Source organism: Lolium rigidum, chromosome 1, assembly GCF_022539505.1.
Source record: "Lolium rigidum isolate FL_2022 chromosome 1, APGP_CSIRO_Lrig_0.1, whole genome shotgun sequence".
NCBI lineage: Eukaryota > Viridiplantae > Streptophyta > Magnoliopsida > Poales > Poaceae > Lolium > Lolium rigidum.
The window spans coordinates 139,082,401-139,097,014 of NC_061508.1; the positions used below are offsets into that span (position 1 = coordinate 139,082,401).

Below are 14,614 nucleotides of genomic sequence, written 5' to 3' on the forward strand. Positions count from 1 at the left end.
CTTGTCTCCAATGCTCAAAGCGCTTTCATAAAAAAGAGAAGCATCCATGACAACTTCTTATATGTTAAGAACCTCGCCAAGATACTACACAAGATCAAAACACCGACGCTTCTTTTCAAGCTTGACATCCGAAAGGCCTTTGACAATGTTCGTTGGGACTTCTTGATGGATCTTCTTCAAAAACGGGGCTTCCCTAGTAGATTCCGTAATTGGATCATGGCCCTTCTCACCACCTCCTCATCCCGGATCCTTCTCAATGGGGTGGCCGGCCCACCTATTCGCCATGGGTGGGGATTGCGCCAAGGAGACCCTCTTTCGCTTCTTTTGTTCGTCTTAGCCATTGATCCCCTCACCCAAATTTTGGAGAAGGCAACCACTATCGGGCTCCTCCATAAACTTCAGGGACATCATGCGAAGATTCGTACTTCGCTCTATGCGGACGATGTGGCGGTCTTTTTGGCTCCCATCAAAGAGGACATCCAAAGCCTTGCCGCTATCCTTCTTTACTTCGGGGATGTTACCGGGCTTTGCACTAACATCCAAAAGAGCTCCGTCATGCCTATCCGTTGCGGGGGGATTGACCTTGAGACCATCCTTGAGGGAATGCCGGCTTCCCGCTCTCCTTTCCCGGTGCGGTACCTTGGCCTACCGCTTAGGGTGACATGCTTGAAAAGGATAGATTTGCAACACCTTGAGGACAAATGTGCCGGGAAGCTCCCAACTTGGAATGGTAACCTCATCACCGCGGCGGGGAGGTCGGCCTTGGTAAAATCGATCATCTCTTCGCAAGCTTTATATTACCTTACCCCCCTTGCCATCCCTCCAGCCACATTAACTTTCATAAACAAGATCGAGCGGGCCTTCCTTTGGTCCGCCAAGGATACTACCACTGGGGCCAAGTGCAAGGTGAATTGGGAGATTGTGTGCCAGCCTAAAAAGATTGGAGGCTTGGGGATCCTACACTTGGGTAAATATGTCGCGGCTCTTAGGCTACGTTGGCCTTGGCTCGAATGAAAAGACCCCAACAAGATATGGATTGGATCCGGGAATCCGTGCACCGATGATGATATGGAGTTGTTCTACGCCGCAACCGACATCACCCTTGGGGATGGCAAGAAAACACCGTTTTGGTATGCTCCTTGGCTACATGGAAAAAGACCGATTGATATTGCACCCCTCATATATGAGAGATCCAAACGGAAGACTTGGAGAGTCGCGCAAGCTCTTGAGGGAGATGCTTGGATTGCAAAGATCGACCTACAACGCCCCTTCTCCATTGACCATTTCTTGCAATTTGTGGACCTTTGGACGTTTCTCGCCACCATACACCTTGACCCCGATAGGGCCGATGATATCTCTTGGAAGCTCACGGCTAATGGCCAATACTCTTCGAAGTCGGCATATGCTATGCATTTCTTTGGCTCCACCTACTCCCTGCTCCACAAGACTATATGGAAGGTGTGGGCGCCCCCAAAGGTCAAGTTCTTTGCTTGGTTTGCGAATCAAAATAGAATTTGGACGGCCGAACGATTGGCGAAACGTGGATGACCTAATTGTGGCATATGCCCTCTTTGTAAGCAATGCGTGGAGACCGTCGACCACCTCTTCGGCCATTGCCGTTTCACAACTCGTATTTGGCGCTCGATCATGGAGTGGTTGGGGATCGTGAGCGGCATCAATCATGATTGGTCCAACTACAGGGTCGTGGGACATGATGGCGGGGGGCTCCTCCAACAACCGCAAGGCCATTGGCTCCTTAACCCTTCTTGTCATTTGGGAGGTGTGGAACGAGCATAATGCTAGAGTGTTTCGAAACAAGAGTGCGACTTAGGTGGTTGTCCTTGATAGGATTAGAAGGGAGGCGAGACTATGGGTGCTAGCGGGTGTCAAACGTTTGGGTGAACTCATGCCGGGAGAGTGATCCCTTGTATCTTTTTATTTTCGTTGTAGAAACTTTGCATTAGCCAGGCAAGGATCACGAGTATGTTTTGGATTATGAGAGGTGTGTTCTTTGCGTCAAGCATTCCAGCTTGTCAGCCTTCTTCACTTATACACGTATCTTCAACATTGCATCTGGTTTGCTATGCACGATGTGATCCGTGTACTTGGTATATAAGATTCAAAAACTGTATCTATTTGTATGTGTCTCGGTTGATAGTGAAACAAACAACACACGGAGAAACTTTGCATTAGGCAGGCAAGGATCACGAGTATGTTTTGATTAATCCAAAACCTGAGAGATGTGTTCCTTGCATCAAGCATTTCAGCTTGTCAGTTATCTTCACTGATACGCATGTCAGGATATTTTATTTAGCAAATATTTAGGATAAACGTTATCTCTGGTATACTATGCAAGATGTGATCTGTGTAATGTATATAAGTATGTGTCTCAGTTGATAGCGAAACAAACCAACGGAGAAACTTTGCATTAGCCAGGCGAGGGTCAGGACTATGTTTTGATTAATCCAAAACCTGAGAGCTGTATTCTTCGCGTCAAGTATTTCAGCTTGTCAGCTATCTTCACTGACACGCAAGGTCAGGATATTTTATTTAGCAAATGTTTAGGATGAAATTTATCTTCAACATTGTGTCTAGTTCGCTAAGTTCGCTATGCACGATGTGATCTGTGTACTTGGTTGGTATATAAGATTCAAAAACTGCATCTATTTGTATATGTGTCTCATTGATAAGCCGTGTAATCTGCTCTCTGAAGTAGCATTACACCGTCCACAAGTTAAACAACAAACCAGGCTGGTCATAACAACGATAGACCTTATAACCAAAGGTAACCCTGGTAAGAACATACTATTATGCTATTGCTAAGCTAAAGTTTTGATGCCTTAATCTATATATGGATGCTTAGAGCATCTCCAGCCGCGTTCCCCAAACCGTCCTCCAAAGGAATTTGGGGCGCGCCGGACAAAAAAACCGTTCCAGCCGCGTCCCCCAAAGCCCATTTTTGTCCGGCGCGGCCCGATACGGTGTCCGGCGCCCCGAGTCCGTCCCCGTCCCACAGGGGACGCTCCGGGGACGCCGGACACACCGAAAAGCGAGGCGAACCGACGCGGACCCGACGCGCGCGCCGGCTCGGACGCTCGGCCGCCGCCTACGTAGCGACGGTGCGCGTTGCCGGGAAGCGGAACCATCGCATTGGCAACCGCGTCGACGACGCGGCAACCGCCGGAATGGAGTCGGGACTCCTCGGAAGAGCAACCGCTGCTCTTTTCGACTTCTGCGCCGCCGTTCATCCGCGCTCAATTAGACCCGTACGTCGGCGCTTTTGGATCTTCACCGGCCGCATCCGACACCTCCCGGCGACGATGAGCTACATCTCCGAGCTCCCGTCCGACACCTCCGGCCGAGGGAAAGCCTGCCGGATGGCGCCATTGGTGGGAGAAAGCTCGGACGCCCGCCAGCCGGCGACGATTCCCTCCCGCCACTTGACGGCGCGGAGGAATGGTCGGGCGTGGAGGACGCGGAGGAAGAAGGGTCAGAGGAGGCGGCGGTGGCCCGTGCGAAGGCGGAGGCGGACGCGAAGGCCAATACCGCCAAGGCCAAGGCGCAGCCGGCGAGCACCGGCGACAACGAGGAGGACTCCGACGCGTCGGCCGACACCGCCTCTTCGGAAGAGGTGACGAGCAGGAAGCGCCACCGTGATGACGACGACGAGGCAGGGCCATCATCGAAGAAGAAGAAGAAGTAGTAGTTTAAAATAATTTTTATGTAATTTAATTATGTTTTTTCGAAGTTTTATATGTATTTTGTTTATGTTGAACCGATTTGAATATTAGTAAAGAGTTTTATTCTATCTATTTAAATTATTTTTAATGTTTGGGGGCGGCGTTTGGGGGACGCGACTAGGGAGCGACGTCCCCCAAAGGCGGCACGAACGAAATACGTCCCCCAAACGCTCAATCCAGCGCGTTTTGGGGGACGGTTTGGGGGACGCGGCTGGAGATGCTCTTAGAAGCATGCAATAGTTGAGTTGCACAGGACACGGAACCATGAACATGACTCCACAATCGATGAAGGAATGTAATATCAAGTTTGTAATAATACGGAGGAAAACAAGTTGGCGTGGCATACTTCCACATAATCTCTTCCAAGTATTCAGCTCAAATCTAGAACATGTCAGGTACAGTAGGAAGATGACAAAGGAAGTCTGCACATTAAATTCAGTGGACCATCGCGTCAGGGCTACCAGCAGCAAGGATGTCAAGCAGAGAGTTTTGTGGCTCCAGCTCTTCATGCCACAGTGGCAGTTTGTTACCAGGGTAGAAGCTCCTCTTAACACCGTCAGCATTTATCTGCGATGATCACAAATCAGTACATCTAAGTAGGGACAAGTCTCTGGTAAAACGAAACAGCTTTTTAAAGAGACATGTCGAAGATGAAAACAAAAAAATTAAGGACACATGTTTCAACTTGACAGTCTGCTTTATCAGACACAGCATTACACACAGTTTTGCAAACCAATCATGATTTTCAGCAAAAAGGGAGCTATACAAGATCATGATAATTGTTTACCTGCTTATTTCAGGGTATGAACCAATTGAAAATAATTCTAGAAGACCAATAGCCGTCAGGAGCATAGCTATTTGGTTTTAAGGTTAGACTGATCTGGTTTTCAAAGATTCTTATCACAGAAGATGACAAATTTAGTCTTAATTTTTGGTTGATCTCATTTTACAAACCATTACAAGAGACTGTCAAATATTGGTTCTGAAGTTAAGACTGATCTGGTTTTCAAAGATACTAATCAGCCAGGTTTTATCATCATTATATTGGAGAAAAGTCCATTCAAATGAGCAAGTATAAGTTCCCCCGATAATGTGTACTTCTGAACAAAGGAACAAAGCAAGAAATTTGCATGAGAAGAGGACATACAGTCACGGTGCGTACAACCCCTCCACTAGCACCATCACGTGCAATAGCAAGGGAAACCACCTTCACCACAAATTTCTGTTAAGATAAGGATAAGAAGAACTATGTTAGGAGATGCATCGCAATGATACAAAGAATAAAATGACAAATGATGTTTATGCTCTACAATTCTATACTATGTATTCACAATGACCAGCACTTTACTCGATGTCAATGATGAGCAAAACTGTCACAAAAGTCATGAAAAAGCTTTATTCCACTTTAAGGAAATAATACTGTAACAGCAAGATTTCATATCCTCACTCCCCATAACCAAAGCAAAGCAACCAAACAAGGAAACAGCAATATGAACAAAATGGGAATTGAAAAAAACTTTATGCTTGAACCTCATACATTAAACAAACTATGTCATGTTACTCCATTATTAGCGCAAAAGATCTATTAATTAATATCTAGTTTCCGAGACAAACTAACTGACATACCTCAGCTTCTTCCTGCGTCATCCCATCTCTCCATTCATGATCCATCAATCCATACAGGTAACTGGAACCAGATCCTGAAACAATGACATAGGAGTATGAGAACCTGCATCTTGTATAACTACACTAAAGCTGCATTAGGAAAATTCTATGAACAATATTTCTTGGCACAGGCAAGTTGCACTCAACAAGGATAAGGAGTATGATGAACAGCCCAGTATAATGTGATACATACACCCACAGGGAACCGAGTACTACCTAGAGTGCATAAGGTTTGTTGCAAGAGAATAATACAGGCTACTCAAAGATCTATGCTCAAGCATAGGAAAGGAATGATGCACTTACCTCCAATTGCAAATGGTTGTCTAAGAATCGTTCCACCAAGAGGGACTGAGTAGATTTGGCCTCCCTCGTATTTATCCCATCCACCAACTATCATTCCAGCTTGCAACATGCTCTAGTCATTGATAACAAGTATAAGAATGAGATGCCAAGTATTCAAGAAGGTGAACTGACATTAAGCACCATCAATATTCTTGTATTCTCAAATGCCACCAAGGACGTACCTTGTTCTGATAGGCCAGCAACCTAACTAAGTTGGACGCAACTTTCACAGTAGCTGGCTGCCCAGACTGAATACTGTACATGAAGGAAAAAACTTTACATCAGCTATCTTGCAGACCAAATACTCGATTGACTGTACAATAATATTGACATATGAGATCCAGGTTCTATTTTAACTCATTCAATGCCTGCTTTACAGTGTTTTGCATATAGAATACTTACATGTGTTGGTGGAGAAAATAACGCACATAATCCGAAATAACTTGCGTATCAGCAGCCTGCATGATAAATAAAGGTTAATATGTTATGTGAGACAGAGAACTTCTGATAAGAAAATGTGATTTCTGGCTACCATGAAAAAAGCAAAAAATCAACATCAATGATGTGGTCATATAAAACAGGGAGTTCCACTCTTCCAGAAGAGAAGTAATGATAAGACAATGACAAAAAGATGGCATGCAAAAGCATAACATAAGATCCACTAAACAGTCTTACTCACATCTCAAAAAATCAGAAAAAACATGTTACGTTATAATCCGAAATAAATTGTGTATCAGCAGTCTTCAAGATATGAGAAACATGTTATGTTCCCAGAGGAAGAGAACTGAATCAACACTAATTATGTGGTCATATGACATGGGGAGTTCCACTCTTCCAGAAGACGAGCAATGACAAGACAACAATAAAATGCTGAGGTTCAAAAGCATAACACAATATCTTGTCTTGCTAGCTGGTATTTTGTTTTGTTTATTAATAACACCAGTAATAAACATACCCTACTATCAGATTTAGGGAATAATAATGAAGAATGAAAGTTACATGAGACTAACTCAACGGAGCACACTCAAATCTCAAAAACAAACAAAAAACACGCAAAGAAAAGCATGAGAAGTGTCCAATCTTCAGCATAATAATGAACACTTACAGATCCAGAGCGGCAGACATAAACATTATCAGTGAGCTGGCTAATCTTGTCCGAAGCACGGTTTGCCACATACATTCCTGTGAATTAAGACCAGGCACCAACAGATATTAGGTAGGCAAATAAAATCCAAAGAGCAAAATATATCAATGCCAGTTTCATTGATCCGAACATAAGCCACATGACTATGCAAAACTAGAGAGACTCCACAGCACTGAACACATGTTAGGGAGGCATGTTCAGTAACTCGGTAAAAACATGCTAAGCTAACGACAATGATTCTATGTTCCATATATAAAAAAACAGGTAACAGCACTCTTCAAATAAAAGGGGACGCATATTCAAATTATTTTCGCTGAGCCCATGACAACTATCCTAGCAAGTCCTGGGTTTGTTTGCCTCTAACTCTATGGCAATACAGACCGCAAATTTCACATACATGTAGCAGAACTTGGAGCTCTCATTTGCTGAATCAAACATGGTGGTACTTCTTAACCAGTAACTCGCTAAGAAGGTACTAAGTTAAATGGCAATGATACAAGGTTCCAGATGGACAAACAAAGCACATTGCTCTCCAGACAAAAAAAAGGAAGCACACATGTCATAGTTCCTCACTGCCCTGGTGATAACTGCCATAACAAATCCCGGGTAAAGTTGCCTCTAATTCAATGGCAAGACAGTCCATAAATTTCACACATATATATCTAAAAGCACTTTGAGCTCTCGTTTGCGGAAATAAACATGGTGGTACTAACAAAAAAAAAAAACCTATAATGCCCGGCTTATATTACTCGGCGACTGCAAACACAAACGATTCCCCCTGATCTCGCAACTAGCGTACCGCTGAAACGCCTAATTACAGAGGAGATGCAGCAACCGCGGGCAGCAGGTGTATGATATGTATCCCTAGGTTTCGGCGGCGATCTAGGAGCGAGATCAGAGGCGCGACGCGCGATCTCCGGCCCAAACCTAACCACTAGATCATCCACGGGAGAAGCATCCGCGGCATGCGCGCGGATCGGAGGCAGTGGCGTACCTGTGCTGGTCCTGGAGTCGGCGGCGAGGACGACGCCGCCGTCGTAGCAGACGCCGACGATGGTGGTGCCCATCCGGTGCTCCCCGGAGGTGGGCGCGTCGGAGGAGGAGGAGCCCGCGAGGGAGGAGGCGTCCATGGCGGGCGGCGGGGAGATCGAAACCCTAGCGAGTTGGGCGGCGAGCGAGCGAGCGAGCGAGATGTGAAGCGCGACGAGGTGTGTGGGGTTTGCTATTGTTCGCAGGCAGGCAGAGGCTTGGCCTCCCACGCAAGAAAGAAACAAGGGAACCGGGACGGGAAGGGTGTCTCTCGGTCCGACTCGAGCTTCCGGCTCCGGACCTGGTCGGGCCGGGCCAGGCAAAGGAGTTTTTCTCTATTTTTTTTGTCCGGCGAAGACAAAAAAAGGTAACCAATAAAAGCTATATATATTTGTTTTACTTTTGCATATTTTTTATTCAGATACTGAATAAAACTAATCCCTCCGATTCGACCTTCATGATCATCTAGATGCCATGTTCTGTATTAGTGACACTCGACCTCATCTAGATGATTTGTATTTGATGATCCCAAAGAACACCTAAAACACATCGGGGCACAAGGGATTTTTGGTATGGACAAGCTCGCATAGGCCCGAGAGTTGTCGCATTATATGTAGTGTCATGTGGGCATAAGGAAAAAGGAAAATGGAGGGAGAAGAGCCCTAGGAAAACAATAAGGAAGAGGAATGGCGGGAAAGAGATATGAAGGGAATGACAGGGCGGGAAAAGAATAATGGGAAAAGGGATGGGGAATGGGGGAGGCGAGAAACCTAATTCGGTAGTATTCCGCTAGTTTAGGGCGAAAACAAAAAAAAAGGTAAAAGAAAGGCCGCGGAAGAGTGATAGAAAAACAAAAGAGTGACAGAAAAAGAAAGGTCGCGGAAGAAAAATTGTGGTGGGGAAGTACACAAATATTTGTTGAATAACCATTAGGGGACACTCGGCAAACATATGCCGCCGTCACGAAACTTGAGAATAGATGAGTATATAAGTTCACCAAGTGTCTTTTGTTCTTAGTTATTGGATATAAACAATTTGTTGAGCGGTATTTAAAAAATACTAGGCATCTTGTACGCATTGTGGAGTTGTTATCACCAGAATTTGACCGGATCAGAGGTGGGCCGCGATTGGAGATGGGCTTGAAGAATATATATATATAAGAAATACATGAATCAGCCTTGTGTACCAAGTTTGGGCTAATTGCCCGTGTATCTGTACCATAGTAGGATACGTGTCGGTTAGAAGTTAGAGTTTAACCCGTGCACGGTTAGGTGCACGCCTGGATTAGAAAGTCCCCCGGACTATAAATATGTATCTAGGGTTTATGAAATAAACAACAATCAACGTTCACCACAAACCAATCTCGGCGCATCGCCAACATCCCCCGTCTCGAGGGTTTCTTCCGGGTAAGCACCATGCTGCCTAGATCGCATCTTGCGATCTAGGCAGCACACGTTTATTCGTCTTCCATGCGTTGCTCGTGCTGAAGCCTTTTTGATCTTGCGATCTAGGCAGCACACGTTTATTCGTCTTCCATGCGTTGCTCGTGCTGAAGCCTTTTTGATGGCGAGCAACGTAGTTATCATAGATGTCTTAGGGTTAGCATTGTTCTTCGTATCATATGCTATCGTCGTGCAACCCTTGAGCATCTAGCCGCCCTTACGCCTATCTTGGGTGTAAGGGCGGCACCCCGCTTGATCATTATCTAGTAGATCCGATCCGTTATGATTGCTCCTTGTTCTTCAAGGATTAGTTTAATATCGGCATTGTTAGGCCTTACAAACGGGTCGAAGGATCCAGTGGCGCGTAGGGTGTAGTTTGTGATGGCGTGTATTTCACACGTTCGGTGGGCAACCCCAAGAGGAAGGTATGATGCGCACAGCAGCAAGTTTTCCCTCAGAAAGAAACCAAGGTTTATCGAACCAGGAGGAGCCAAGAAGCACGTTGAAGGTTGATGGCGGCGGGATGTAGTGCGGCGCAACACCAGGGATTCCGGCGCCAACGTGGAACCCGCACAACACAACCAAACTACTTTGCCCCAACGAAACAAAGTGAGGTTGTCAATCTCACCGGCTTGCTCGTAACAAAGGATTAACCGTATTGTGTGGAAGATGATTGTTTGCGAGAGAAAACAGTAAAAACAAGTATTGCGAGCGAGATTTGTATTTCAGTATTAAAAGAATGGACCGGGGTCCACAGTTCACTAGAGGTGTCTCTCCCATAAGATAAAAGCATGTTGGGTGAACAAATTACGGTCGGGCAATTGACAAATAGAGAGGGCATAACAATGCACATACATGTCATGATAAGTATAGTGAGATTTAATTGGGCATTACGACCAAAGTACATAGACCGCCATCCAACTCGCATCTATGCCTAAAAAGTCCACCTTCGGGTTATCGTCCGAACCCCTCCAGTATTAAGTTGCAAAGCAACAGACAATTGCATTAAGTATGGTGTGTAATGTAATCAACAACTACATCCTCGGACATAGCGCCATTGTTTTATCCCTAGTGGCAACAAGCACAACACAACCTTAGAACTTTCTCGTCACTCGTCTCGGTGTCAATCCGGGCATGAACCCACTATCGAGCATAAATACTCCCTCTTGGAGTTAAGAGCAAAAACTTGGCCAGAGCCTCTACTAATAACGGAGAGCATGCAAGATCATAAACAACACATATGCAATAACTTGATAATTAACATAACATGGTATTCTCTATCCATCGGATCCCGACAAACACAACATAGAGTATTACGGATAGATGATCTTGATCATGTTAGGCAACTCACAAGATCCAACAATGAAGCACAATGAGGAGAAGACAACCATCTAGCTACCGCTATGGACCCATAGTCCAGGGGTGAACTACTCACTCATCACTCCGAGGCGACCATGGCGGTGTAGAGTCCTCCGGGAGATGAATCCCCTCTCCGACGGGTGCCGGAGGAGATCTCCGGAATCCCTCGAGATGGGATCGGCGGCGGCGGTGTCTCGGTAAGGTTTTCCGTATCGTGGTTTTTCGCATCGGGGTTTCGCGACGGAGGCTTTAAGTAGGCGGAAGGGCGAGTCGGGGGGCCGACGAGGGGCCCACACCACGGGCGGCGCGGGCCCCTCCTTGGCCACGCCGCCTTGTGGTCTGGCAACCTCGTGGCCCCACTTCGTATGCTCTTCGGTCTTCTGGAAGGTTCGTGGCGAAATAGGCCCCTGGGTCTTTGTTTCGTCCAATTCGAGAATATTTCGTTACTAGGATTTCCGAAACCAAAAACGACAGAACAACGAATCGGCACTTCGGCATCTTGTTAATAGGTTAGTTCCGGAAAATGCACGAATATGACATAAAGTGTGCATAAAACATGTAGGTATCATCAATAATATGGCATAGAACATAAGAAATTATCGATACGTCGGAGACGTATCAAGCATCCCCAAGCTTAGTTACGCTCGTCCCGAGCAGGTAAAACGATAACAAAGATAATTTCTGAAGTGACATGCCATCATAACCTTGATCATACTATTTGTAAACATATGTAATGAATGCAGCGATCAAAACAATGGTAATGACATGAGTAAACAAGTGAATCATAAAGCAAAGACTTTTCATGAATAGTACTTCAAGACAAGTATCAATAAGTCTTGCATAAGAGTTAACTCATAAAGCAATAAATCAAAGTAAAGGTATTGAAGCAACACAAAGGAAGATTAAGTTTCAGCGGTTGCTTTCAACTTGTAACATGTATATCTCATGGATAATTGTCAACATAGAGTAATATAACAAGTACAATATGCAAGTATGTAGGAATCAATGCACAGTTCACACAAGTGTTTGCTTCTTGAGGTGGAGAGAGATAGGTGAACTGACTCAACATAAAAGTAAAGAGAATGGTCCTTCAAAGAGGAAAGCATCGATTGCTATATTTGTGCTAGAGATTTTATTTTGAAAACATGAAACAATTTTGTCAACGGTAGTAATAAAGCATATGAGTTATGTAAATTATATCTTACAAGTTGCAAGCCTCATGCATAGTATACTAATAGTGCCCGCACCTTGTCCTAATTAGCTTGGACTACCGGATCTTTGCAATGCACATGTTTTAACCAAGTGTCACAATGGGGTACCTCCATGCCGCCTGTACAAAGGTCTAAGGAGAAAGCTCGAATTTTGGATTTCTCGCTTTTGATTATTCTCAACTTAGACATCCATACCGGGACAACATGGACAACGAGATAATGGACTCCTCTTTAATGCATAAGCATGTGACAACAATTATTATTCTCATATGAGATTGAGGATATATGTCCAAAACTGAAACTTCCACCATGAATCATGGCTTTAGTTAGCGGCCCAATGTTCTTCTCTAACAATATGCATGCTCCAACCATTAAGGTGGTAGATCTCTCTTACTTCGGACAAGACGGACATGCATAGCAACTCACATGATATTCAACAAGGAATAGTTGATGGCGTCCCCGGAAACATGGTTATCGCACAACAAGCAACTTAATAAGAGATAAAGTGCATAAGTACATATTCAATACCACAATAGTTTTTAAGCTATTTGTCCCATGAGCTATATATTGCAAAGGTGAATGATGGAATTTTAAAGGTAGCACTCAAGCAATTTACTTTGGAATGGTGGATAAATACCATGTAGTAGGTAGGTATGGTGGACACAAATGGCATAGTGGTTGGCTCAAGGATTTTGGATGCATGAGAAGTATTCCCTCTCGATACAAGGTTTAGGCTAGCAAGGTTATTTGAAACAAACACAAGGATGAACGGTGCAGCAAAACTCACATAAAAGACATATTGTAAACATTATAAGACTCCACACCGTCTTCCTTGTTGTTCAAAACTCAATACTAGATGTTATCTAGACTCTAGAGAAACCAAATATGCAAACCAAATTAGCAAGCTCTAAGTATTTCTTCATTAATGGGTGCAAAGTATATGATGCAAGAGCTTAAACATGAGCACAACAATTGCCAAGTATCAAATTATCCAAGACATTTTAGAGTTACTACATGTAGCATTTTCCAATTCCAACCATATAACAATTTAACGAAGAAGAAACTTCGCCATGAATACTATGAGTAGAGCCTAAGGACATACTTGTCCATATGCTACAACGGAGCGTGTCTCTCTCCCATAAAGTGAATGCTAGGATCCATTTTATTCAAACAAAAACAAAAACAAAAACAAACCGACGCTCCAAGCAAAGTGCATAAGATGTGACGGAATAAAAATATAGTTTCGGGGGAGGAACACGATAATGTTGTCGATGAAGAAGGGGATGCCTTGGGCATCCCCAAGCTTAGACGCTTGAGTCTTCTTAGAATATGCGGGGGTGAACCACCGGGCATCCCCAAGCTTAGAGCTTTCACTCTCCTTGATCATATTGCATCATACTCCTCTCTTGATCCTTGAAAACTTCCTCCACACCAAACTCGAAACAACTCATTAGAGGGTTAGTGCACAATAATAATTCACATGTTCAGAGGTGACACAATCATTCTTAACACTTCTGGACATTGCATAAAGCTACTTGGACATTAATGGATCAAAGAAATTCATCCAACATAGCGAAAGAGGCAATGCGAAATAAAAGACAGAATCTGTCAAAACAGAACAGTCCGTAAAGATGGATTTTATTAGGCCACCAGACTTGCTCAAATGAAAATGCTCAAATTGAAAGTTGCGTACATATCTGAGGATCATGCACGTAAATTGGCTTAATTTTACTGAGCTACCTACGGGGAGGTAGACCCAGATTCGTGACAGACAAAGAAATGCTGTAAGCTGCGAGTAATCCAAATCTAGTACTTACTTTACTATCAAAGACTTTACTTGGCACAACAAAACATAAAACTAAGATAAGGAGAGGTTGCTACAGTAGTAAACAACTTCCAAGACTCAAATATAAAACAAAAATACTGTAGTAAAAACATGGGTTGTCTCCCATAAGCGCTTTTCTTTAACGCCTTTCAGCTAGGCGCAGAAAGTGTAACTCAAGTGTTATCGAAGGGTGGTGCACCTACAGAGGGGTTTGGAGTTTTCTCAACCATGCATAGTATATTGGATACATAAGTTTCAGCGTCTCCCTTTTCATTAGTCTTGGGCTTGCTACTCTCATCGAACAAATTTTCAGGAACAAGCCAAGCATAGTTATTTTCTAGTGCATCATTCATAGCTAGGAGTTTACATGGTATTGGTGCTTTGATCTCCCCACCATCATTAGCATTATTAGTGTACCTTATTCTATCCATATCCATTTTTTCAAGGAGACCAACAAAATTAGTATGAGAACCAAGCATATTAAATTTAGCAAAGACCTTTCTAGCCTCTCTTGCTAGACCACCAAATTCTCTAAGAAGGGTTTCTAAAACAAAATCTTTCTTTTCCCCCTCTTCCATATCACCAAGTGTAAGAAACATGTGTTGGATTATAGGATTGAGATTAACAAATTTAGTTTCCAACATGCGAACTAAAGCGAGCAGCAGCAATTTCATAAGTAGGAGCAAGTTCTACCAAGTGTCTATCTTCAAAATCTTCAACGGTACTAACATGACTGAAGAATTCTTCTATATTGTTTCTCCCAATGATAGACCCGCGTCCTACCGGTATGTTTTTTGTGGTAAAATTAAAAGGAAACATGATGAAATAAGTAAAGCAAATGCAAGTAACTAATTTTT

At 43.9% G+C, this 14,614-nt stretch overlaps 1 protein-coding gene across 1 annotated transcript; it reads right to left on the minus strand.

The window, feature by feature from the left end:
• Positions 1 to 4,024: 4,024 nt before the first annotated feature.
• LOC124682456 (proteasome subunit beta type-6-like) lies at positions 4,025 to 8,060 on the minus strand. The gene is made up of 8 exons (XM_047217136.1): positions 7,886 to 8,060; positions 6,853 to 6,929; positions 6,150 to 6,205; positions 5,930 to 6,002; positions 5,709 to 5,820; positions 5,367 to 5,440; positions 4,888 to 4,962; positions 4,025 to 4,307 (listed from the first exon to the last, which is right to left on the minus strand). The coding sequence occupies exons 1-8, from the start codon at positions 8,019 to 8,021 to the stop codon at positions 4,176 to 4,178; spliced, it is 735 nt and encodes a 244-aa protein (XP_047073092.1). The 5' UTR covers positions 8,022 to 8,060; the 3' UTR covers positions 4,025 to 4,175.
• Between the last annotated feature and the right edge of the window lie 6,554 nt (positions 8,061 to 14,614).